Raw genomic sequence first — 25893 nt, 5'->3', positions numbered from 1 at the left:
ATGGAGGGAAACGGTGGCAAAGGACCAAGCATTAACTAGTGTACACTTAAAAAAGTTAAATTAGCTACTTTTAAATTGGCATCTTTAATATTATTTAAATAACATTAATAGTTCTTGAATACATTTGAATATAAGAGAAGAATCTAACATACTCAGTGCTTCAAGCTTCAAATCAGCCTGGTTTAGACAACTAAAAAAGAAAACCTTTTCCTGCTGTTTGTGGGCCAGGCCTATTCCCTGCCTGAGGTGTTCTGACACCCTCCTACATCCAAAAGACATGCAGGTTGGTAGGTTAATTGAGACCATTAAACTGCCTCTGATGTGTAGATAAGTGATAGAATCTGGGGGAAATTGAGGACAAAAGGGATGAATAAATAAGGGATTAGTGCAAATGGGTGGCAGATGGTTGGTGCGGACTCAATGGGCCAAAGAGCCCATTACTTTGGCATTAGAAGCAACTAACTTGATTCTTTTCAAGATATGGTACCAACTGTCAACACAAGAGACAAGAAGGGGGAAAATCATAAAATTGTACTCAATGTTTTACTTTATTGTGGATACTCTTGGAAATTATTAAAAAGTACTTACCTTCCACATTAATTATAAATCGACATGAAGCCTTGTTACCAGCCCTGTCGAAAACGGTGTACTGAATCTTATGTTTGCCTTCAGGAAATTCTGAGCGAGGAGGGCGGCCTTTCAATATTACACTAAATATTACAAAAGAAATGTTAATAATCAACATTGCTGTGTTTTCCCCTCAATGTATTTAAATTTGATTTAATAACGTAACACATTTTCAGTTTATTGAGGAAATCTATTACCTCAAGGTCAGTAGAGAGAAAATACGTGGAATAAAATCACCACTGTCTCGATCTACAACCGACAGTACAAAATTAGGGACACTGTCATACTGCTCTTTTGTGGATTATCCTACGTGTGTTTTCTTCATATTACTATCATCAACCAACTAGTTTTGCTCATTTGAGATGACCTAGCACTGGGTAAGCACCAGAGCAATTCTGATAGGATGGTCATGACTGCAGAAAACAGCATCTATCTCTATTACTAACCTTGCCACTAACTACTCTATTCCATTTCATTTCCCCCAAGTTAAATAATGTCTTGCTCTATGGGAAATTGTTCATCCTCCTTCTAGTAACTGTTGTCAACCACAAAGGTTTCAAAATCCTATTGGATCTTTGAAGCAAAGGATCATAAATATATCATATGCTGCACAATGCAAATTTCATTATTTAAATTGTGTAGCAATTATACATTTGATTATCAAGTATATCAGAATTCATTGCAACTCTTGAAAAGCAAGCATGGGGAATATTTCCCCAGAGACTGAAGAATAAAACAGCGTCAAGAGTCCACAACAAACTCAGAACCGTTTGCACTCTCTCAAATATTCTACTCATAAGCTGAAATCTGCCAACCGGAATTCCTTGCTGTTTTCATTCCAAGAGAAACATCCCTCTGAAGAAATCTGCTCGGAGACAAAGGCTGAGGAGGTGGCAAGGTTTCAACAAGCAATGGTGGGAGAAATTGAACAGTTCCAGGGGGGGGACTCTGCTTGAATAAAAGTTTCACGTGTTCCTACAGCCCCAGTTGCCAATTTCATTGGTATTAATCACTTATCCTTCTACCACTCAAATGATTTCTGTTTACCAATCCCAATGGTATTTTTTTAACCATGGAAAGAGCTTTCAATCCATCACCTTTAATTCTTCTGCAATTAGATTAAGCATTCTCTTAACACTATTCTCATTTAAATTCCATACACTACTATCATCAATCATGTTGCTATAGGAACGTTGCTTTGCCTATTTTTTTGTAGAATGTCGAACATTACCAGCTGGATTGCAGACATTTTCAATGACCAGTGCTGCTTGCTGCTTTTGGTCCAATATTGAGATTTTCACTCAAATTTCCATCCATCCCATACTTATGTAATATTTTCCCTGCTTTTCATTTCTCTTTTCCTTCCAAGTTATCTCTTTGTTTCAGACCTCACTGTATCTAGAAACCCAAATTACTAGCTCCAGGACACAAACAATTAATTACACTGTAAATTCTCCATTTACATTTCTTATAAGGGCTCCAGAGAATCTGTTTCAACGATAGTTTCTGACATGTGACTTCCTTGATTATTGATTCCACCTCCAGGAGTCAGGTTATTTGAACGCCATCCCATTTCCAATTCTCCTCTCTCTCATCTCAAATTGAAATAGGGCCTCCTCAATCTCATCTTTCCACTTTTCAACCTCCTCAAATTTCCAATTTATTTTCTTTAACATCATTCCAACTATTTCCCCTCCTTGCTTTCCACTGCTCACGATTTCTCTCTGAACAGCCCAAATACACTTTTTAAAGAACAATTTCTGATGTAATCCTCTGCAATCCATTATAATGAGGAAACCAAATCAGGTTAGTGACTATTTTGTGCAACCCCTCCATTTATTTTAAGCATGGCCAACTGGAGCTCTGTATCATTTGCCAATTCAAATTTCCATCATGACATCTCTGCCTTTAAACTGAATATCTTGATCCAATGAAGCTCACTGGAAACTCAAGAAAAAAGCAATATTACCATGAAGCACATCAAAATCAGAAGCATATTACGAGCATTTCTTTCATAAGAGGTCCCATTTCCTTTATGCAGACAGATACTGGTTATGTTGATTGTGGCTGGGTTACTGAAGGCCAGGCAGGATATAGTTGATTGCAACTTAGAACAGGAAACTAGGGCAGGATGGTGAGTACAGCAGTTAGTACAATGCTATTACAGCGCCAGGGACCAGGGTTCAAATCCCGCACAGTTTGTACATTCTCCCAGTGTCTGTGTTGGTTTCCTCCGGGCGTTCCAGTTTCTTCCCACCCTTCAAAACGTTGAGGGTTAATTGGGGTATTTGGGTGGCACAGACTCATGAACCAGAAAGTCCTGTAACCATGCTGCATGTCTACATTTTTTTTTAAAAAGTCATTTCAACTTCAAGCAGTTTGCTCTCAGTCTGTTCACACTCTTCCAAGATCCTTTTCTGTTTTAATAAGTTTTAATTTCTATTCACTCTATTCCTTCATCTTTTCCAATCGCAATCGAATGTCTTTTTCTTCATGTTAGAATGATGTAATTTTATCCATCATGAAGCAAATTAAGGTCATGATAGTTTTGTGAGCAAGGGCAAAATAGACGCTTCTGGGCTAAATGGTCTGTGCCACAAATTGAATTATAATTTAAGTATATTCTGTTACCTGTTCAGATCACACAAGGGCGAGTTACTTTTTCCCTTCTACCACTCAGCTTTGTCTTCTATTTTCTTTACAATGTTCTGCTTTCATTCAACCCCACTCCTGAAGAATTGTTTCTAACATTTGCCCTTTTATTTCTGTTTCTAAATGCTGGCAACGTAGCAGCAACTTTCTACACAGATTGTAAACCTAACTGAACAATTAATATAAAGTTCAAATTATGCATTGAAGAAATTCATTGGGTTATAAAATAAAAAAATCATGAGTAGAACAAGAAGATATTAGACTAAAGGATAGTTTGTGCAGAGTGAAGAAGAGAAATGATGAGAAATACAAGCTTAACTCTACCGATTAGAAGTTAACCAACAAAACTGATCAAATCCCATTTAATTACTTTCCGAACGTTCTTGTTAATTCGAGAAAAAAAATCAACAAGCCTGGAGACTTTTGACAAATAAAAACTATACCAAATATTTTACAATACCATGGTGCTCTTCAGTATCTAGTCATTCATCTAACCATAAACAGTAATAGTTAATAAGCAAATGACAACCAACCCAGAAACAGTAAAAAATTTCTCAACTGCTTTTTGACACAGGCTGCAGGCTTTTCTCATTTGAAGTTGGATGCTATATTCACACTGTGAAATCTCTAACTGCAAAGTGTATTACGAATGAATTTTAAGATATGAGCCTTAATCTCCCTGACAAATATTTTCCACAGAATTTTAGACAGCTAACGCAACAACGCATCGTTGTCATTTTGCTTCCCCTCGCAATTACTTTGTCAAAATGCCATCTGCTGTATCTCTTCCTTCAGGTGTGTCCCAGCTCACCCGGACTGTCAGCTTTTCAGGCTCAGCACTCTTCCGCTTGAAGCTGGGGCATTTTAATTTTGGAGGATCAACATCTGAAAAACAAACATATACTTAGAAGTTCATGATCCATCACTTACTCTCAATCTAGAGGTTTATGACCTGAGACACTTGCTTCAATCTTTTAATTCAGAGACATAACACTGTCACCACCACTTCAAATTCACAGTTAAACATTACAAAAATCTGAAAGAATCAGGTCCCATTTTGACCAATAGTGCTTTTTAAAGAATTCAATGCAGATTTCAAGGCATGCCCAGCTCAGGAAAAAAGGGAAATGTTTTCAAAAGCATATTTCCAGTTTATGATTTGAATAAATAAAAAAGATTAGGACAAAAGGGCTGTGGGAACATCCATTGGGCAATGTCTTCAAATGACACACCAGCCTCAACTGGTTACATTTTGGTCGAAGTTAATAGGCAAATAAGAAAACTCAGATTGGATGGCAGATCACCAGCTTTAAAATAATTCATTTACAATATTAAAATAACAATTTAATACCCAATGAAGGGCTCAAGCCCAAAACATTGGTTATGTGTCTTTATTTTTGCTATATAAAGTACTGTTTGACCTGACCTGCCTAGATTCTCCAGCATTATTTTATTTCCTTTTCCATTGAATTTCATACATATTTGGCTTAAAGCTGGACTCCTGACTCCTGACACTACCAACAGCACAGCTCATCTTTGGCCATGCACTAAAATATTAACTTGATAATAAGACAGACTGAATAAATTGGCTTTAGGTGTAGGGAGCCTAAAATGAATAATTTAGGGCACAGAGTTGGAGGACAGAGAACTAAACAAGGAACATACACCAGATATGTATTGGAATAGTCAAGACCTGTGGTAACAAAGGTAAGGATGAAGGTTCAACAGCAGATGTAGCCTGGGCAAAGATCGCCAAGGTAAAACGTTAGAGATGAATGATAGACTGCCAACAAGTGACTTAAGATGACAATTTGTCTTCTTAATATCTAGTTGGGGTACGAGATGCTGCATTTTAGACAAGCTAGAGAGAGAAAGAGAGAGAGACACAGAGAGAGAGAGAGAGAGAGAGATGTTTTAGTGAGGTAAAGATGGGTAATATTAGCAGTCACATGGAAGCTAACATTATGTTTACCAATAGGCAAGTAATAGATGAGAAAAAGGAGAGTAAGAATGGATCCATGGGAGAACCACAGAGTTATGGATGGGTAGGGTCATTACATCTTCCCACCTTATGATGTATGATATGATGGATTTCTAGCGAATTAGAAGCCTGGATCATTGATCCAAGAGGCATCACTGAACCCTACAAAGGTGGCTGCGTAATTTAAACATGAAATTAATCAATCTGGAATAAAAATCTAAATTGGTATAAAAACATCAGGTTCAATAATAGTCTTCTAGGAAGGAAATCTGCCATCCTTACCTTGTGATGGGTCATATGTGGCTCTAAACCCATTAACATGGTTGATTCTTAACTAAGCACTTACATGGTCCAGCAAGATCATAGGGCAACTAGGATGAGTGCAGTATTCTCTCCACATATTTAAAAATTCCCAGGTCACAAAAGATCATATTGTTATTTTTTTTCATCCTGCACTCAATTGTTGGCAAATTATCAATTTAAATTCCATGGCAACAAAAAAAATTCCTCTGGAAATTATATCAATGGAGGTCACCCAGCAACGTAGTCAGAAGGAAACTGTATGTGCACCACCTTGTGGCAGACTCATTTAGTTGCATTTAGGCATGTCTGGTAGTGGATGACAGTTCCCTATTCTGAAAATCTTTCACAATGTTTGGTTTATTACAATGTTTGGCTGCACATGACTATGTGAGCAGACATCACATTCTATACATTCCTGAATTTATCTTCTAGGTGATATCTGGGCAAATTATCTCCTGATATGAGGATTTGTGAGAGTGAACTTTTTCCAGAAGTCAGAGAAATAGCAATACTATTCGACACTATCTTTCTGATTTATTCTCTATCAAACTAGGTAAGGATACAACCTGAATAAAACACTGGCCATTAATAAAGAGGGAGCAGCAAACATATGTAATCCGGACTCTGATCCAGAATGAAGCTTCCATTCCGCTAACCCTTTTGCACCACGTCCTCTAAAGACCTCCTACATCTTCACTATTACCGCCTTAACCAATCTACTGCTGAAACCTTTGTCTATGTTCTTATTACTGCCAGACATGATTAAGTTAATGTTCTCCATACCATTCTCACATTCTTCACTAACTAAAACACACAAAACTATTCATATCCCTCTTCTTCAATGAGCTGCAGAGGCTCCAGATATTCTAAATCTTATTTCATTAAAAAACTCTAAATTTTCCTCAAAGCTCCCTTTCCTGTCTCTCACAAATTCCAGAATTACAAGACTCTTACAATTCTGCCCTCTCACACACACCCTTCATTCAAATGAAGGAGCCTTCATTTTCTGAATTCTTTGTTCTAAATTTACACTCCCTACACTCAAAAACCTTCCTGAAAACTTTCTTTTATTCAAGTGCAACTGGAATCATTTGCCTGGAGTCACAGAGTTGTACAGCATTGAAACAGACCCTTTGGCTGAATTTATCTACGCCAACTACATTCTGTACCTGATCTGGTCCCATTCGTCGGTGTTCAGACCATATCCTCTGAAACCATTCTTGTCCACGTGCTGGTCCAAATGTCTTTTAATGTCGAATTGCACCCATTTCTACGACTGACAACTCATTCCATATGCCTACTGTGTATGGAAAAAGTGGCCACTTAGGACCCTTTTAAACCGTTTCCCTCTCACCTTAAATTTTTGTCCTCTAGTTGTTGACTTCCCTTCTCTGGATAAAAGACTGCACCCATTCACCATGTATATGTCCCTTTTAATTTTATACACCTCCATTTGGTCACTCCTCAGTCTCCGATGATCTTGGGCATAAAATCCCAGCCTATCCAGCCTCTCTTTACAACTGGTAACACTCTCTTGAACATTTTCTGCACCCTTTCCAGCTTAATGAACAGAAATGTGCACAATATTCCAAGTGTGGGCTCACCAACGCTTTCTTTTAAAGACATATTCTCCCAAACAGCCCTTTAAAAATATTTCTTTTTCTGAGAGGAAGGTCTGTGGCATCTTTCGTGCTCATAAGTTTTTACCTCGAAATCTAATTTTTTGCAAAGTGGGGTGGAAAAAGCCTCATGGAAAGTACAAGTATTCGTTACAGCCGACAGTGGTCGTAGGGGGCATTGCCCATCGTCACAGCATTTTCTTATTGAAATGTGCTGCTACATTTAAGATAAAATAGGTATTCTTGCTGAACAAATTAAAAAGCAATAAGAATTTCCAATAAATAATGTTTCGAATTTCAATCAAAATTTTATTTGCTAAAAAAATTAGTTTCTTCAATTTTATTGTCCTTTAAAAACTTAAATCAGAGAGCTTTGGCAGAAGGCAACTCACTGTGGCTAGCTTTGTCTTGCAAAAGCTGCCAAAGGAGATCCAGAGTCAACTTCTGTGCAACACTATCTCAGGCCTGGCTACTGCATAAAGAGAGCCAACTAGCTTGACCTTCTGCAAAAAAAATCCAGAGGGCATGTGAAAAAGCAGGAAGTCATTTTGGGTTTAGTATAATCTATAAAAACATAAGATCATAAGAAATGGGAGCAGGAGTTGGTCATCCGGCCCGTTGAGGCTGCACTGCCATTCAATAAGATTATGGCTGATCTGGTCATGGACTCAGCTTCACTACCCACCTGTTCCCCATGATCTTTATTCCCCTACGATGCAAAAATCTTAAATATATTTAACAAGGTGGCCTCTTCCGGTTCCTTCAGCAGAGAATTCCACAGATTCATTATTCTTTGGGAAAGCCAGTTGTTCCTCATCTCCAACCTCCTCCCCCAAATTTTGAGGCCGGGTCCTCTGGTTCTCATCTCATCTACCAATAGAAAAAAAAACTTTCCAGCCTCTATCTTGTCTCTCCCTTTCAGAATTTCATACATTTTGGCAAGATCCCCTTCTTCTGAATTCCAGCAAACACAAACCTAGGCAACTCAATCTGCTAACCCCTTCATCTCTGGAATCAAACTGGTAAACCTCTACACTGCCTCTAAGGCCAGTGGATCCTTTCCCAAGTAAGGAACCCAGAACTGCACACAGGACACCAGGGGTGGCCTCACCAGTGCCCTGTACAGTTGTAGCCGAACCTTTTTTTTTAAAATTCAATCTCCCTCGCAATGAAGGCCAACATCCCATTTTCCTTCTTGACTACTAGTTACAACTCCAAACCAATCTTTTATGATTCATACACAAGTGCACGCTGTGATCTTTCACCATTTAAATATTAATCTGATCTACTATTTTTTCTTCCAAAGTGGATGACCTCATATTTGCCAGTGTTGTACTCCATCTGCCAAAACCTGAAAGGTTGTTGATATTCAAATTATAAAATGAAGTAGAATCCAATGTTTCAGATGACGGATGAGGAATCTCTGTCATCATCAGGAGGCTTTCCAAATCTTCAATTTTTCGACAATATCTGAAGAAAGCTAATAAATTATTCAATCATTCTTCAACAAACAATGAAGGATAAATATTTACATAGGAAAATAAAGAAGGAATTGCAGAAAGAATCTTCATTTTAAATAGTGATTAATCAACATGATAACTGGAAGTTTAGGGGATAGATCACTAATACACAAGATTTGGAATACAAAATTACAAATTACATTTAAATGTTTGACATATTCATATTTCCATTACTTACCAAGTTTCATACTGATTAAGCATCTGATTATATAATTTTAAAGCACTTTCTGAAGACAACTCACCAAGGCAAGATGGCTCCTTTCCACTCCACACTTTATTGTACATACAAATCACATCTTTTGCTCCTTTAACTTGATACCCAGGTGTACAATAAAACTCGCACCTCGATTTAAAATAGGCTCCATCTGAACACTTTGCAGCCCCATGTATTGGTAATGAAAGCTGAGGACATCGTATTTCTTGAACAGAAAAATAAATACAATAAATATAGCATGGCAATAATTATTTTCTCTTCTATCCTCAGAAGGGCAACTCAGTTAGAATGGCCAGTAAGAGCTTCTACTTCACAAGTTAAGTAACCTGTGCTGAATCCTAACGTCCAGTGACACCCATGTAGTTTGCATGTTCTCCTAGTGAACGGACAAGTTCCCCGTGCTCCAGTTTCCTCCCATGTTCCAAAGATGCGTGGGTTAGTAGGTTAAATGATCACTATAAATTGCTGCTGCAGTGTAATTGAATTATAGAATCTGGGGAGAGATTATAGGAAAGTAGGGAGGGTAAAATGCACACTTGGTCAGATTGGAAAGGTCAAATGATCCTTTGCAAAGCCATGGTGATATGATTTCCAGTTGAATTCACTCATCATTTATAAGATCTATAAACAAGCAGTGTGACCAAATACTCTTCACTTGTTTGAATGTGTATGAAGAACAAGGCTAATGGGTAACCTGAAATATTCCTCATTAACTTTCCATCACAGTTCATCCTGATCTAATTTGCACACTGTGGGCACAAATGCGCACAGCATGGAAGCAGGGCAACAAAGTAGTCTTCCTGGTTACTCCCACTTGCCTGCATTTGTCCCATATCCTTCTCAACCTTTCCTATCCATATGCCTCGAAATGTCTTTAAAATATCATTAATTGTACCTGCCTATGACTTGCTCTAGCAGCTCATGCATATATCAACCATCCACTGCCCCTCAAATTCCTTCGTCTTTCCCTCTCAACTTAAACTTATGCCCTCCAGTTTTAGACTCTCTTACCCTCAAAAATAAGACTGAGACAATCCACCTGTCTATACCTGTTACTATTTTATGAACCTTTAAGTTCACTCTCTCAACCTATCCAATCACTCCTTATAACAAGCCCTCTAGTCCTGGCCTCACCCTTGTGTATCTTTTCCACATCCTCTCAAATTTAACCAATAGCTTGGCAACCATGGTATGGCAACCAGAACTGCACACAATATTCCAGATGCAGTCTTACCCAACATCGAGTATAGCTAATAAAGTGATTATCTCATCCAATGAAGATAAGCATACCATATGGCTTCTTCACTAACTTGTCTACTGTGGTGAATGTCTGCCAAGCTGCCTGTCTCCCCTCTGGCAAGCCTTGCTGTACAAACATTGGCCGTGGATTATCTCTACTGTTAAGGACACTCCCCTTGGATATAACTGTATATGCATCTATTGCCTTTCATTATTGTACCATGAATTTCTGCAAATAAAAGCCATGATTATTGTTTGACCACATCGTCTTTGTCTACTTCATCAACTGGCACTTCATCTATCTTGGTTGCCATTTTCAGGGAACGATGTACCTGTACCTCAGTTTGACAGAGTCCTGTCATTCACTGTGAATATCCTTGTTCAGTTTCCCAAAATGTATCACACTGTACTGAGTTAAACTCCACTGCCATCCTTTTGCCCACTTTCCCAATAAATCCAGATCCAGTTGTATCCTTAAACAATGTTCTTCATCACACTGTTTATTGTAGTTTCTGCCTCCTTACACTGACACCAGCTTTATCTAACTCTGGAACATTGGTAGATATTGCAACGACATGGATTCAATCCTGATTGAGTGAAGTTTGCAAATATTCTGTTACGTCAGATGCTCTATTTTCTGCCCACTTAACAAAAAATGTGCATGTTCATTGGTTAATTGGTCATTATGAATTGCCCCAAGTGTAGACCATTGCAAATGGTTAAATGAAATGTGGGCAGAATTGGTTACAGGGAAAATGAATGTGCAAAGGGATTGCTCTGTGAAATGACATAGATTCAATGGGCCAAGAGTTGCATGTTATAAGGAAATCTGCACATAATGGTATTCAATGTCTTTACCTTTCAAATGCCACACAATTCAATGAAGGCCCAGATATTTAAAAAAAAAACGAGAGAAATATCTAACAGAACTGTAGGGAACAGTGAGGAGTAGGTGTCAGGTACTGAAGAGCATTTTGCACAATCTGCCACCAATCTCAATCCAATGGCTCCAGCTGCAACTGCTACGGGAAGCAAAGATCAGGTAGCACGATGATGAAAGTTTCCCACGAAATGGGACTTTTTGTCAAAACCAAAATATGAGGAACACATTGAATAACTGATGAGACATATCCCTTTGTCATCCTGGCCAAGAGTGAGTAATCCCACATCATAAGAGTAGGCCATTGGCCTGTCAAGCCTGATGTGCCATTCAATGAGATCATGGCCGATCTGAGGATAGGCTCATCTCCACCTTAATTCCCCTACTTTGTAAAAATCTATCCAACTTTGTCTTAAATATATTTGCTGAGGTAGCCTCCACTGCTTCAATGGGCAGCGAATTCCAGAGATTCACCACCAAAAAAAGCAATTCCTCCTCATCTCCATTCTAAATCTACCTCCCTGGATCTTGAAACTATGTCCCTAGTTCTAGTTTCCCGCATCAATGGGAACAACTTATCATATATTTGATGGCATAAACTGCAAGACCCACACCCCCTCCCCCCCTATTTAGCAGGGAATATTAAGAAATTTGAATTTTTTTTTTTAAAGTGCATTTTTACCATAAGACTTTGGAGCAGAATTAGACCATTTGGCCCATGGCGTCTACTCTGCCATTCAAATCATGGCTGATGGAATTTTCCTTTCAACTCTATTCTCCTGCCTTCTCCCCATAACCTACTGATGCCCTTACTAACCAACCAACCAACCATGGGCAAGGTGTGATGTTGTGTACTCTGAAGAATTGGAAGATTTCCCTGAAAGGTAAGAGGGTCACAACCCTCCTCAGTTATAAGTGAGCTGTAGCAGTCTATCAGGATGCTTCTGGATGAAATTGAGAGAAGTGACATGTTAACAATGGAGAGTGTCAGCTCTCCTAGTCCTGCTGTTCGACCATGATGTCTCCATGAGCGACTGTCTCAAACACACTATTACAGTGTGAAACATAGACTCAGACAAAGTGAAGTGGAAGCTGGATGTGTAGACTGGAGACAAGGCATGGGCTTAACATTCCAGAGGGGGAGCTGAATATTATTGAGCCAGAATTTCAAACTGTGTTGATGACACAAAACTTGCTAGTATTGTGGATTGCAAGGGAGACAGAATTAGATTGGAACAGCCTGGTGGAATGGACTGGCATGTGGCCAATGAAGTTTAATGCGGAGAAATGGGAGGAGATGCATTTCTGTGGGAACAGAGTTACTCTCTGGACGTGAAGAACCACTTGGCCTCCTACATTGGAAGGAAATGTTGATGATAAATATAGGTTACACAGATGAAGGCCTGGGACTTGATCAATTTGACTGACACCCTCCCTGCTGCCGAGTCTTCTAACAAAACCCCCACCTTGCAAACTTTATTCATTTATGGGGTTCTTTTGTTAATTATTTCCCAAATTTATAAGATTAACTAATTTTTGATTCTTGACCTCTGTTTATTTTTCTTTTACAAGTAAGCATTTAATGTTATTGGAATATTTAGTTACTTGGACAAAGCATGCAACTAGGACAACAGGAAAAATCTTTTTAAATAATAATACTGCTGTTATTTACAAAAAAAAGCAGCTTCGCTATAACCAAAAGAACTTTATAAAAACAAACTGTCCCTGCGCTTGTCATGCTCCTCTGCTCTCTCCCAGCGGCCCATTGTAGGTTCCCGTGCAGGTCCCACTGCCCCACTCTCTCACAGGGAGGTGGGAGCGGGGCGGTGGAATCAGTGTGGGGACTGGTGGCGGGCTGTTGGGAGGGGGGGAGCGAATTAGAGTGGGGACCGACAGCAGGCCACTGGGAGAGTGTCCCGACAGCTCGCCACCAGCCCACACACTGGTCCCACCACCCTGCTCCCACTCAGGGCCTGCTACCAGCCCCCAAAGATAGATAGCAGTTACAATGATCACTGTTGGTGTTACTCACATCTATCACCCCAATTTCAACTTGCAAGACCCGGGGGATACTTTTGAGCCTTATTTTGGAAAGTGTGGGTCTTATATGCCATTAATTATAGCACCAACCCTATCTTATCTCTGCCTTTCATCATTTTATATGTTTCTATAAGATGCCCTCTCATTCTTCTAAATTCAAGCAAGTAGTCCCAGACGACTTAATCTCTCCTCACAGGCCAACCCCCTCATCTCTGGAATCAACCTGGTGAATCTCTTCTGGAACACCTCCAAAGCCAGAAAATCCTTCTGATAAATCTGAAGTCCTTCCTTAAGTAAGAAGACCAGAACTGCACACTGTACTGATGCAGCCTCATTAGTACCCCGTACAGTTGCAGCATAACCTCCCTGCTCCTAAATTCAATCCGTCTAGCAATGAAGGCCAACATTCCATTTGTCTTCTTCACAGCCTGCTCACCTGCCAACCAACCTACTGTGATTCATGCGCGGGCACTCCCAAGTTCTTCTGCACAGCAGTGCGCTGCAATCACTTATCATTTAAATAATAATCTGATCTTCCATACTTCCTTCCAAAGTAAATAACCTCACATTTACCAACATTGTTCTCCATCTGCCAGACCCTTGCCCACTCACTTAACCAATCTATATCTTTCTGCAGACTCTCTGTATCCTCTGCACAACTTGCCTTTCCACTCAATTTAGTGGCATCAGCAAACTTCGATACACTACACTCTGTCCCCTCTTCCAGATCGTTAATGAGTATAGAGAACAGATGCGGCCCAACACCGACCCCATGGCACCCCGCTCACACCGACTGCCAACCAGAAAAGCATCCGTATACCCCAAGTCTGCTTTTGAGTTGTGATAAAAGAAAATTGCTGGTGTGCACAGCTATCTACGATGGAGAGCCACATTGTCCAGTGAGTGGGTTCAATAGTGACTGCATCAAAAACACTGGGTGGAACAGTGGATAGGTAATTTCTTTCATAGATCATCAGTGATTTAATATTCACTCAAAACCCAGGAGATGAGATTTAACTTACCAATTATATTATTCATTTACTTCAAAATTTCATAAAATCTAACAGTTGTTTTAAAGATAATGGAGTTCCCAATTATGATGAAACTCCCAGTTGTGTCACACTTTCCAGAGAGCCATGAGTAAGAATTTGTGACATTAATTGAACTGGGAAGAGTGGCACAGTGGTACAACAGGCAGGGTTACTGCCTCATAGCTCCAGGGACTCAGTTTCAATCCTGACCATTCATGCTTTCTGTGATGAGTTTGCACATTCTGTTTGTGGATTTCCCCAGGATCTCCAGTTTCCTTACCCTCCCAAAGATGTCCTGGTGGGTGAATTGCCTCCTTTAGATTATCCCTTGGTGTAGGTTAATGGCAAAAAAAATCTCAGAGGCTGATAAGTATCTGAGAGACAACAAGTTGCACGAGTACAAAGAAATAGAATGAGAAATGGGACTGATGAGATTTTCCTCCAGGAGTGAACACAAACCTAAAGAGGTTTTTTGTCCTTCACATCATCATGCTTTGTAGGTAATTTTCTCAGCATTCCTTTTTTTGACAGTTTTACAGTCTAATCAATCACGATAATGTTTTTGCTATCCTCCATCTTATGCCATGGAAATTGTGAATCATTTATCTTCATTGCCTACATTGCCCTCTTCCAGAAAAACCAAACATTCTTGATTTGATACCTGTTACGAGCCTAAAGGACCCCAAAAATATTTCTATATATTCAGTCACATCTTGCCCCTTTGAAGAAATTTTAACTCTGGTTAAAATTCAGTTATAATTAAACTCTCTTTAAAATCACTAAAAAGATAACAATTTACAATATATAACATGTTATAATAAGAAACAATGTTGAGAGCATTTTTATACATGATCAATTTTAACATCTTGACAAACAATTTGCCACAGTTTTATTTGAACCCCTGACATGAATAATTCACAAATTACATTCTTGTAATATTAAACTCCAGTTTAACAATCTTCTGGTTTTGTTCTTCATTTTATTCAAAAACACCACATCTATCCTCTGGAAAATAATCTAAGTCTTTCTCAACAAAATTTCCCCTCACCTATATATTTCACTATAATCCTCTGTATTTTCCTCATCCAACCTCAGTCAGTTTTAATGCCTTAGAAATAACCATCAGTTCCTCTTTTCTCTTGCTCTTCAGCTCTGCAGGTGATGGTTCTGACAAAAATTTACCAACATCCATTGCTTGTTGTTTTTCCACACACAAGCTTTAAATTAGCTTGGGGGGAAAAAAAACAATTAACCACCTAATCTTAAAAAAGAGAATGGGCAGTCTTTTCCGAGAATATATTAATTAAAAATAAGCTGTCTAGTCTTCACCAAAAAAGAGAAAAGAAGAGGGAGGTTTGAGCTAGTAGAGTTATTCTAGTGAACCGGTGTGGACTCGAAAGGCCGATATGGCCTGTTTCCACTTCGTAAATGGTTATATGGTTAACTCTCAAAAACTTGTGTTTCAATCTGAAAAAGACAAGGCCTCGTAAAATGTTATGAGCCCAAGAACCCCAAAAATATTTCTATATATTCTGTCACATACCCACCTCTGCAAATAACAGTTTGTGACCAGCGTTTGCTTGAAAGGCATTGGACACGACTAGGTCCGTGAATTTCATATCCATTTCGGCAGGAAATATCACACACCGTTCCCAGTACATTTTGGTAATATGCACCTTGCGGTGTTCTGCACCTGGCATAACCATTTTTGACCTTCAGAGGAGCACATTGTGGAATATCTGTAAACAGCAATAACAGTAAATATATAGTTAACATCTCAGCTCCAAATAGGTTTCATTCAGAAAGTTTGCCTTGGAAAACCTTCTGTTTACTATGGAAGAAAAAGATGCCATTAGTTCCAAAACCCTTTGCTTAACAAAATATCTGCAGTTTGTCAATCAATGAACTTGTTTTATTTTTCAACCTGAATCCATAGGAATGAAATATTACGACATATTAAAATAAAAATGTTCTTGTAGACTTTTATTCTTCTTACCCATTTTCCATTTGAACACTTTTCATTCATGTTTTGAAAAACTAAAAGTTTTTTTAAAAAGCAAGAAATACTCACCAGGTCAGGCAGCATTTGTGGAAAGAGAAAGAGAGTTTCATGACCTTCCATCAGAACTGTTGAAAGAGTTCATAGTGAAGGTTATGAATCCGAAATGTCGTCTTTATTTCTGGGCTAATGGCAATGGGGGGGGAAAGCAGCAACATACGGGAAAAATCAATGTTACCTTATCTTTACCAGTTATTTGTCACAGTAGCAGTTGTCCATTACAGTTCTGGCAGGAGTCACTACCTAGAGTTGAAGTTTCAGCCTCTCTCCAAGAATAATTTCCAGGGTGTCATACAGAACTACTGTGCTAAATAGAATAGGCTCTGGACAGTATCACACACCTCTTAACTTGGCTGAAGTCACTGATCCTCATTCATCCCAATTCTAAAAATCACAACATTCCGTTACTGGCGAAGCCACTTCCAAATCCCACCCACTTCTCTCCAAAGGGACTTCTATGGGATTCTCTCTCCCTGCTCCCCATCTGTAGGGATACCCACCCATCTCTTGGGGACCAATGGGGATGTGCAATAGATTCTGTCAATACATCACACATTTTTCATAACCCAAACTATTTCCATGATCAGCTGAAATTTTAAAAATTCCTCTTAAAAATGCATTTTTTTCTAACTACGGAATTTAAAAAAAAACACCCAGCAACATGTAGAGAAAAAGAAATATATCACAATCACAAATGGATAAGACAATATGCATCTTCTCAACAAAAAAAATGAAATCACCTCAAAAATGTCACAAATTCTCTTGCCTGAGATCATACTGGAATTTTTCAATAAGACAAAAAAAAGAATAGGGTACTTATGCCTCCTAAAAACAGTCCAGCCGAAAAACAGTTCAAATGAAACCAGCAGAGTTCAATTTCTGCAGCTACTAAATGGAGCTTTATAAATTTAAAACAATATTCTTAATCCTCCTTTTTCTTTGTTACTCCTTCCACATGTATCTCTTCTTTGGCTTGGCTTCGCGGACAAAGATTTATGGAGGGGGTAAAAAGTCCACGTCAGCTGCAGACTCGTTTGTGGCTGACGTCCGATGCGGGACAGGCAGACACGATTGCAGCGGTTGCAGGGGAAAATTGGTTGGTTGGGGATGGGTGTTGGGTTTTTCCTCCTTTGCCTTTTGTCAGTGAGGTAGGCTCTGCGGTCTTCTTCAAAGGAGGTTGCTGCCCGCCAAACTGTGAGGCGCCAAGATGCACGGTTTGAGGCGATATCAGCCCACTGGCGGTGGTCAATGTGGCAGGCACCAAGAGATTTCTTTAGGCAGTCCTTGTACCTTTTCTTTGGTGCACCTCTGTCACGGTGGCCAGTGGAGAGCTCGCCATATAACACGATCTTGGGAAGGCGATGGTCCTCCATTCTGGAGACGTGACCCATCCAGCGCAGCTGGATCTTCAGCAGCGTGGACTCGATGCTGTCGACCTCTGCCATCTCGAGTACTTCGACGTTAGGGATGTAAGCGCTCCAATGGATGTTGAGGATGGAGCGGAGACAACGCTGGTGGAAGCGTTCTAGGAGCCGTAGGTGGTGCCGGTAGAGGACCCATGATTCGGAGTCGAACAGGAGTGTGGGTATGACAACGGCTCTGTATACGCTTATCTTTGTGAGGTTTTTCAGTTGGTTGTTTTTCCAGACTCTTTTGTGTAGTCTTCCAAAGGCGCTATTTGCCTTGGCGAGTCTGTTGTCTATCTCATTGTCGATCCTTGCATCTGATGAAATGGTGCAGCCGAGATAGGTAAACTGGTTGACCGTTTTGAGTTTTGTGTGCCCGATGGAGATGTGGGGGGGCTGGTAATCATGGTGGGGAGCTGGCTGATGGAGGACCTCAGTTTTCTTCAGGCTGATCTTATTCCATACACCTCCCTTCGGTTTCATTCCCTAACTTTGCATTCCATTATTTTTCGGAGGATAAACCATCACTTACATGGTCAAAAATCAACCTGCAGATGCAGTCAATCTTCCACAAAATTAAGAGGTAAGCTGAAGAAACAAAATTCAAATCAAAACTCTCATTCCAAATTCTCCACCTCTGGCATATTCTGTGCCAATTTTACCTTACGCAGAATAACAAGAAACCTTGTGAGAGGTCAACTATCTCTTTTAATGTTAAAGCTTCAGTAGTGCATCTGCGGGACTAGTGATTTCAACTTGTAGGATGAAGTCCAAAATACGTAATATACCTCACTCGCACAAGTGGAGATTTCCAGTCTTACAACTTAACTGCTGCTACAGCTCTTCCTTATTGCTATTTCTGAAATGCAACATTATTCTTTTAATCTACTCTCCAACAAGGTTTCTGTATTTCAGGTGTCATGTGGTTTATTGTGTTGATTTAGGCAGTTTTTTCCCCACAAAAATTATAACTGGGATACGAACAATGAACCAGAATTCAGGCAGGTGTTTGTTATGGGAGATAAGAAAATGGGGCAATATTTATTTTTACATGAGGTTTGGATACATCACACAATAATCTGGCAAGAGCAAATGAAAAGCAAGCAACGGCGTGCATGCTGGCATGTTACGCTATCTGGTGAGGAACTGTCGCCAGTGAGCTGGCCATTAATTACAGTACAACTCGGATTATCCAAAATCCTCATTTATCCAAAAATAAAATTTAAATTTCGGATAAATGAGGATATCCAAAGCAATCAGAAATCCTCATTTATCCAAAAATTTTTCCGGAGCCAAACGGACGTCACAGGTTGAAAAAAAAACACTCGACATGAAATTAAAATGACGGTCGTACTCATTTCAGGTAACTCCCCTCTCTCTTTCCATTTCTTCTTTACCTTCCCCTATTAACTTTTTCTCCAACTCTCCCTCTCAAACTGCATGCCACTGTCTCCCAGCCACAAGCAGTCGGAAGAATCCCTCGTCCTGACATCATCAAGGAGGGTGGCCTCCCGGGCAGGAGTGGGACCTCGGGCTCAGTGGTGTTCCATCCTTCCCTGGCACAGCGGAGCTCCTGACGCCGACACCGAAACCCTCCCCTTGGCCTACTACCAAACGCACACACACCGGCCTAGGGGAGGGTTCAGAGTCAGGACTCGGGCAACAGTAGCCCCATGGGGAGACCGGTGTCCACCAACTTGTCAGTGTGTGTTCCACCTTCACGGAAGCTTCCCCGGGGATCAGCGGCAGCAGTGGGGACGTGTCAGGGATCGACGGCGGCGTTGGGGATGTGTCGGGGATCGGCAGCACCCAGCATTTTTTTTGGTAAGAATTAAACATTATTTTAATGCTTATAAAGCCTTCCCTTGTGGTTTGTTGTTGTTGTTTAAACGTTGATACAAGTGATTTGCTGTTGCTACTGGGCTATTTTTTTTAAAAATGACCAGTTCTCCGAAAAAACGTTTATCCAACATAAGCCCAGTCCCAACCATTTCGGATAATCGGAGGTGTACTATACCTTCACTGGTGCTATTTGATTAAATTTGGTTCAATCACAGAATACTATTATTTGTGTTAGAATAGCATTTTAACTTTATTACCATTATGAAAAAAATAGCCACTTCTTGTTCAAGATCCTAGATAGTGATTTTTCAAGCAGTCATTCCAAAACAAAAATACCAGTGTTATACCACCAAGGTTAAACCAGCAGAGCAAATTAATCATTGATTGAATGGTCATGTTACAATCTATTAAATGTTAAAACATTGTGATTGCAATGTTTAAACAATCATACAGGTAATGTGTGCAGTCTGTATTATCATTTCAATGATTGCGTCTCAAAAGTCCAAATTCACACAATTTATTACTAGTATCTCATGAATCTTAAATTTCATGCAAGGCCAGAACAATTTTACACAAATTTCATATTATTTGAAATAGGTATTTAATTTCTTCTGGTTGAATCTGACCACAAACGTAGTCTTTATCTCTGGAGGGTGGTTCTAATTTTTGGTTTCTAATTCTATTTTTAGAGAGAGGATCATTGATGAATAGCTTTTAAAATGCTGTATAATTAAAACATGTGTAATTGTCAAAACCATGTAAAAGTTGACGCCCCAATTTTTTGGCCCCAGCACCTGCCTGCCGTAGCCCTGATGCCTCAAAAGATGCAGGTACTTACACAGACAAAAGTAGTATAATAGTCGACCCCCTAAATTTTACCCTAAAAATTGGCCAAAATTACAGTATATATTTTAAAGATAGTTATTGGATCATTACTAGAAGCTGACAGGTCCCGTTGGCGAGCCCGGTGTGATGAAGCCTACATCAGTTTCAAAGAATGGCGCTGCCAAAAACTGGTGGAAGGCGTCGCAGAGCAGCAGCAAGAGTTAATACAACAACGACCTTCCAGTGCCCCCACTGTGCTAGACTCTACACTTCCAGACTGGGACTGCATAGTCACCTTTGTGTTCACAGATGAACTGCACAGCATGTCTTCTTCAAACCAAAGGACGACCAAAAGAATATATATTGGATTAATGTTAACTGTGTATAATTTACCGTATATATTCATGCAAAAGTTTAATTTTACCATATTTTAGTTGTTTATGGGGTCAACCATTACATGGATACCACTTTTGAGGGTCTAAAATTCACACTAGAATCCAAGATACCTTATCAGTAGCAGGTCCAAATGATCTCCAAACAAATAAAGAATAAAAACACAATGAATTAACGTAAAAATAGTCTGCGCATAATAACACACGTCCTAGCACAGGGAGGTTGGGAATGGAGTAGGTATCTGCATCTTTGGAGGTGTCAGGAGCTCTGGTCTGTGGGCAGCCAGGACAGAGGCAAGAGTCCACGTTTGAGGCTCTGGGAGCACCGACTTACAGACGGGCATGGCCAAGGCATGAGTCTTTGTTCGAGGAGTCAGGAGCTCCAATGGGTGGGCGGCCTGGGCCGCACTATGAGTTTGCGACTGTCAGGAACTCCGTCCTGCGAACAGCCGGGGCCAAAGTGAGAGACTTTTACACGAGATTTATGGAAAATTCCAAATTTTTTGGCCAAAAATAGGGTGTCAACTTTTACATGAGATAGCTTACACGAGTATATACAGTATGTACAGGTATGCGTCAGTTAACGTCCATGATACATTCTGTGAAACTGGGCATTATATGATGTGGTTGTTGTGTGAACACTATTACTGTTTATACTTAATATATGCATATATTTAACAAAGCTATATGGGATACCGAACTTGCACTAAATTAAACTGTTTAATTTTTTTAAAAACTTTTATGTAAACACCTTCTTAGACTATAATCACACAATTTAACCAAAAGATTCAGGATAAGAAACACATCTTTGTCTGTCTGATATCTCATGATATTTGAATTTTTGGAAGGGACAGCATTTCCGGCTAAATATAGAGGTGTTTCAATCTTGATAGATCAATCAGTGCCGTTTATTAAACATGAGGTTATTGCTGACACTAATGGTAGTTTTCTTATATTGTCTGGTAAATTAGATAATAAACCTGACGTTTATGTTAACATTTACAGTCCTCACATTGTTGACCCAAATTTTTTTGAATGCTTCTTTTCTCTTTTTACCAGATTTGAATCTGTTCTTTGATAGGTGGTGACTAAAATTGTTGGCTTGATCTAGTAGGATCAGGGTCATCCACATCTCCGTTCTCAATTTCCTCAGTGTTCCATTGGAAGAGTTTCAGGTTGAGTAACCTCCAGAGATGAACTTTCACTGTGTTGCCTGAAGGACCTGGCTGAGGGTCTTCTTGGGGAGGTGTTGGCTTCTTCAGGAATATGTTCATATAACCATATAACCACTTACAGCACAGAACAGGCCAGTTCGGCCCTACTAGTCCATGCCGTAGCAAATCCCCACCCTCTTAGTCCCACTGACCAGCACCCGGTCCACACCGCTCTAGTCCCCTCCTATCCATGTAACGATCCAGTCTTTCCTTAAATGTAACCAATGATCCCGCCTCGACCACGTCTGCCGGAAGCTCATTCCACATCCCCACCACCCTCTGCGTAAAGAAATTTCCCCTCATGTTCCCCTTATAATTTTCCCCCTTCAATCTTAAACCATGTCCTCTAGTTTGAACCTCCCCCTTTCTTAATTGAAAAAGCCTATCCACATTTACTTTGTCTGTCCCTTTTAAAATCTTAAACACCTCTATCAAGTCCCCTCTCAATCTTCTACGCTCCAGAGAAAAAAGCCCCAGTCTGCACAACCTTTCCCTGCAACTCAAACCCTGAAATCCTGTCAACATTCTCATGAACCTTCTCTGCACTCTCTCTATTTTGTTTATATCTTTCCTATAATTTGGTGACCAAAACTGTACACAGTACTCCAAATTTGGCCTCACCAATGCCTTGTTCAGTGTTGTTTGCCATTTTTTCTTTCCTTCATAAATTTCTTTATATTCAGCAAACAATCATGAGCCTTCCTCTCTATCAGTAGAGAGTGTTCAGTGTTTGGGTCCATCTCTTCAGCAAGCTGTTAAGGTCTGCAAAGGATTTGGCTAATCCCATAACAGTGAGCCTCTTCTGCACCTGTTCTTCTCCTTCTGCAGTTTCCTTTGCCCTGGTCTCTTTTTCAGCTATTCGCTCTTGCTCTAGACCCATCAACTCTTGATTTGTTAGTTCCTCAGGAACCACCTCTCGGAGTTCTTCAATGTCCTCAACATCTATGTCCAGGTTCAGCTGGTTGTTTAACATGACAACAATAGTTCTATTAATCCTTGCAATCTCATCATCTTTTTCCAATCCCTTAAAGTCATGCACATACCACATTTTTTTTTTCCATATGCCATTCATGCATTCTTTGATCACATCATCCCAGACCCAAGCAAGGTTCTTAATGCAGTAGAAAAAGTTGTATTCCTTCCTGAATTGCATCAGTGTCTTGTCAATGTCATCAGTTGCAGCAATAGCCTGAGCAAAGGTCCTCCTCAGGCACTAGGTCTGAATGCTGCAATAACCCCTTGGTCCATTGGCTGGATTAAAGAGGTGGTGTTTAGTGGGAGGAACACCACTTTGATGCTGGGGAGGAAGTCACCAATAAAAAGGGGATGCACTGGAGCACGGTCTACAATTTGCAAAATCTTGAAAGGTAGGCCTTCTTCCAAGCAGTACTTCTCCATTTCACTGGCATAGCAATCGAGAAGGGCATCTTGAAACAGCATTTGTGTCATTCAAGACTTTTTATTGCTCCTGTAAACTGGTTAAGATGTGTTTGTTGATATTCTTGAAAGCCCTGGGGTTTCTAATATGTCAAAAAAAAATGGTTTTAACTTGTAGCCAGCAACCTTGCCTCCTGAAAACACCATCTTTAAAAGCCTTAATGCCTGGCATTGATTTGGCCTCCTTTTAGATGAAAGGTTCTTTCATGCATTTTCTTCCAGAGTAAGAAGGTTTTGTCCATATTAAAATTTGCTAGAATAACCTCCCTCTACAATTAGTTTATTGAAGTTTTCAACAAATTCTTCTGCTGCCTTCACATCAGCACTCGCAGACTCACCACTCACTTTCACATTATGCCGCGATAAATGTTGTTTGAAATGCCTGAACCACCCAGAGCGAGCACTAAACTTGATATCATAGTCTAGTACTGCTTTATCTTTGAGCTTTTGGAACAAGCTTCTTGCCTTTGCTGAGAGGGACTCGTTTTTTGCGTCTGGTCCTCAATCCACGTCATTAGCAATTTATCCATATCTGATAAAGGTCCCTCTCACATTTTCGTTAGCCTTGCAGATTTCAGTGGATCTGATCCCTTAATAGCTTGTTTCTGAGGAGTCGAGTGTGACCTGCCTAAATCACAACCAATAGCATTCACTGTTTTTCCACCTTTGTGATGTTTAATAAGGTTTTGTTTCACTTCCAAATCGATACTTCTCCTTTGCCTCTTGCTGCTGCTATGACTAGCACTGGCTTTGCTGCCTTTGGGGGCCAACATAGAAAGTACAGCCTCTTTGGCTTGGCTTCGCGGACGAAGATTTATGGAGGGGGTAAATGTCCACGTCAACTGCAGGCTCGTTTGTGGCTGACAAGTCCGATGCGGGACAGGCAGACACGGTTGCAGCGATTGCAGGGGAAAATTGGTGGGTTGGGGTTGGGTGTTGGGTTTTTCCTCCTTTGTCTTTTCACAGTGAGGTGGGCTCTGCGGTCTTCTTCAAAGGAGGTTGCTGCCCGCCGAACTGTGAGGTGCCAAGATGCACGGTTTGAGGCGAGATCAGCCCACTGGCGGTGGTCAATGGGGCAGGCACCAAGAGATTTTTTTAGGCAGTCCTTGTACCTCTTCTTTGGTGCACCTCTGTCACGGTGGCCAGTGGAGAGCTCGCCATATAACACGATCTTGGGAAGGCGATGGTCCTCCATTCTGGAGACGTGACCCACCCAGCGCAGCTGGATCTTCAGCAGCGTGGACTCAATGTTGTCGACCTCTGCCATCTCGAGTACTTCGACGTTAGGGATGAAGGCGCTCCAATGAATGTTGAGGATGGAGTGGAGACAACGCTGGTGGAAGCGTTCTAGGAGCCGTAGGTGATGCCGGTAGAGGACCCATGATTCGGAGCCGAACAGGAGTGTGGGTATGACAACGGCTCTGTATACGCTTATCTTTGTGAGGTTTTTCAGTTGGTTGTTTTTCCAGACTCTTTTGTGTAGTCTTCCAAAGGCGCTATTCGCCTTACGTGTTGCATGTGAGTACATCCTGCTATGTCCCATTCTCCGATTATGTTTCTGAACTCTTTTAACTTAATGGGACCACAGACTTGTATGCAGTCGGATGTTGCCTGTACAGACATTAAGTGGCGCATGCCTGTATATTAATATGAAATTAGTTTTTTTTAAACTTTCTCTACCTGAGATTAATTAAGCAATTAATTTCTGCAAATAACTCAGCAAAATTTAAAGATTTCATTTTTAAGATTTGATTCATAGTGATGGAAGCACAAACTTGTGATTTACGGATGGGAGATTGTATAACACTTCAGATGTTTCACTACATGTTTAATTAAGTTTCATAACATTAAATTGTCATCTTGCATCAGTCCTAACTGGCAGGGAAAACATTAGTTAGTTTCATTACAACATTTGCCTGCTGGCATGGACAGAACAGTGATTTGATTTTTCTCCACTTGACAACTTAGCTGCTAAATAGGCTCATTCTATGATTTTTGGGGCTTACAAAATTATTTTATTGATCAACTGGAGAGCATTAAGGCTCCTTGAGATTAAAATACAAGTTTTTCTAGCAAATTCCATGCAATTTTTCCCAATGCAAGATGCCCGAGGTAGTACATCATGTTAGAAGTGGAGGAAAGAACTTGTGACTCCTAAAACTTAACATGATTTGCACTTAAAGACGACAAGAAATAAATCTAATTATTGTATTGGACACTGAACAACACAAGATTGAATGGACTTTTTCTGCAATCAGGTCACATTTTCAGCTCTGACATCCACCAAATACAAGTGCACAGCATTACTTGTATGATTGACAAACTGTGAAAGGACTTAACTCCTTTCAACAGTTACATATTAACATCTCAATACACCATTCACCTTCATGTCTAGAGTAGCGTGCTTCATTTACATAAATGTCTTCGTCGTCTTCTACTGGTGTGTATCCAGATCCTACAACAATAAAAAAGAAACTAAAACTGGACAAAACAATCTTGTTAGAAATAATGTACATGTTGCAAGCATAAGTAAAAGGTGAAGTTTGCATTTATACAGTCCTTTTCACATCCTCAGACTATAAATTCTGAAATGCAATTATGGAAGGCAAAAG

At 40.0% G+C, this 25893-nt stretch overlaps 1 protein-coding gene across 2 annotated transcripts in view; it reads right to left on the bottom strand.

The window, feature by feature from the left end:
• Positions 1-25893, bottom strand: part of srpx (sushi-repeat containing protein X-linked) — a 49221-nt gene that overhangs the window by 11242 nt on the left and 12086 nt on the right. Inside the window, exons 2-6 of one of the 2 annotated variants that reach the window (XM_069892369.1) lie at positions 25665-25736; positions 15654-15845; positions 8945-9121; positions 4038-4164; positions 589-710 (exon numbers count right to left, since the gene is read on the bottom strand). In XM_069892369.1, coding sequence (XP_069748470.1) covers positions 589-710; positions 4038-4164; positions 8945-9121; positions 15654-15845; positions 25665-25736 — 690 coding nt within the window. The remainder of the gene's footprint in view (positions 1-588; positions 711-4037; positions 4165-8944; positions 9122-15653; positions 15846-25664; positions 25737-25893) is intronic. The other variant, XM_069892370.1, reaches the window with a different exon arrangement.

The sequence above is a fragment of the Narcine bancroftii genome, chromosome 7 (assembly GCF_036971445.1).
Source record: "Narcine bancroftii isolate sNarBan1 chromosome 7, sNarBan1.hap1, whole genome shotgun sequence".
In the NCBI taxonomy this organism is placed as follows: domain Eukaryota; kingdom Metazoa; phylum Chordata; class Chondrichthyes; order Torpediniformes; family Narcinidae; genus Narcine; species Narcine bancroftii.
The sequence above is the reverse complement of the archived record's forward strand: the minus strand, read 5'-3'. Positions and strand labels throughout refer to the sequence as shown.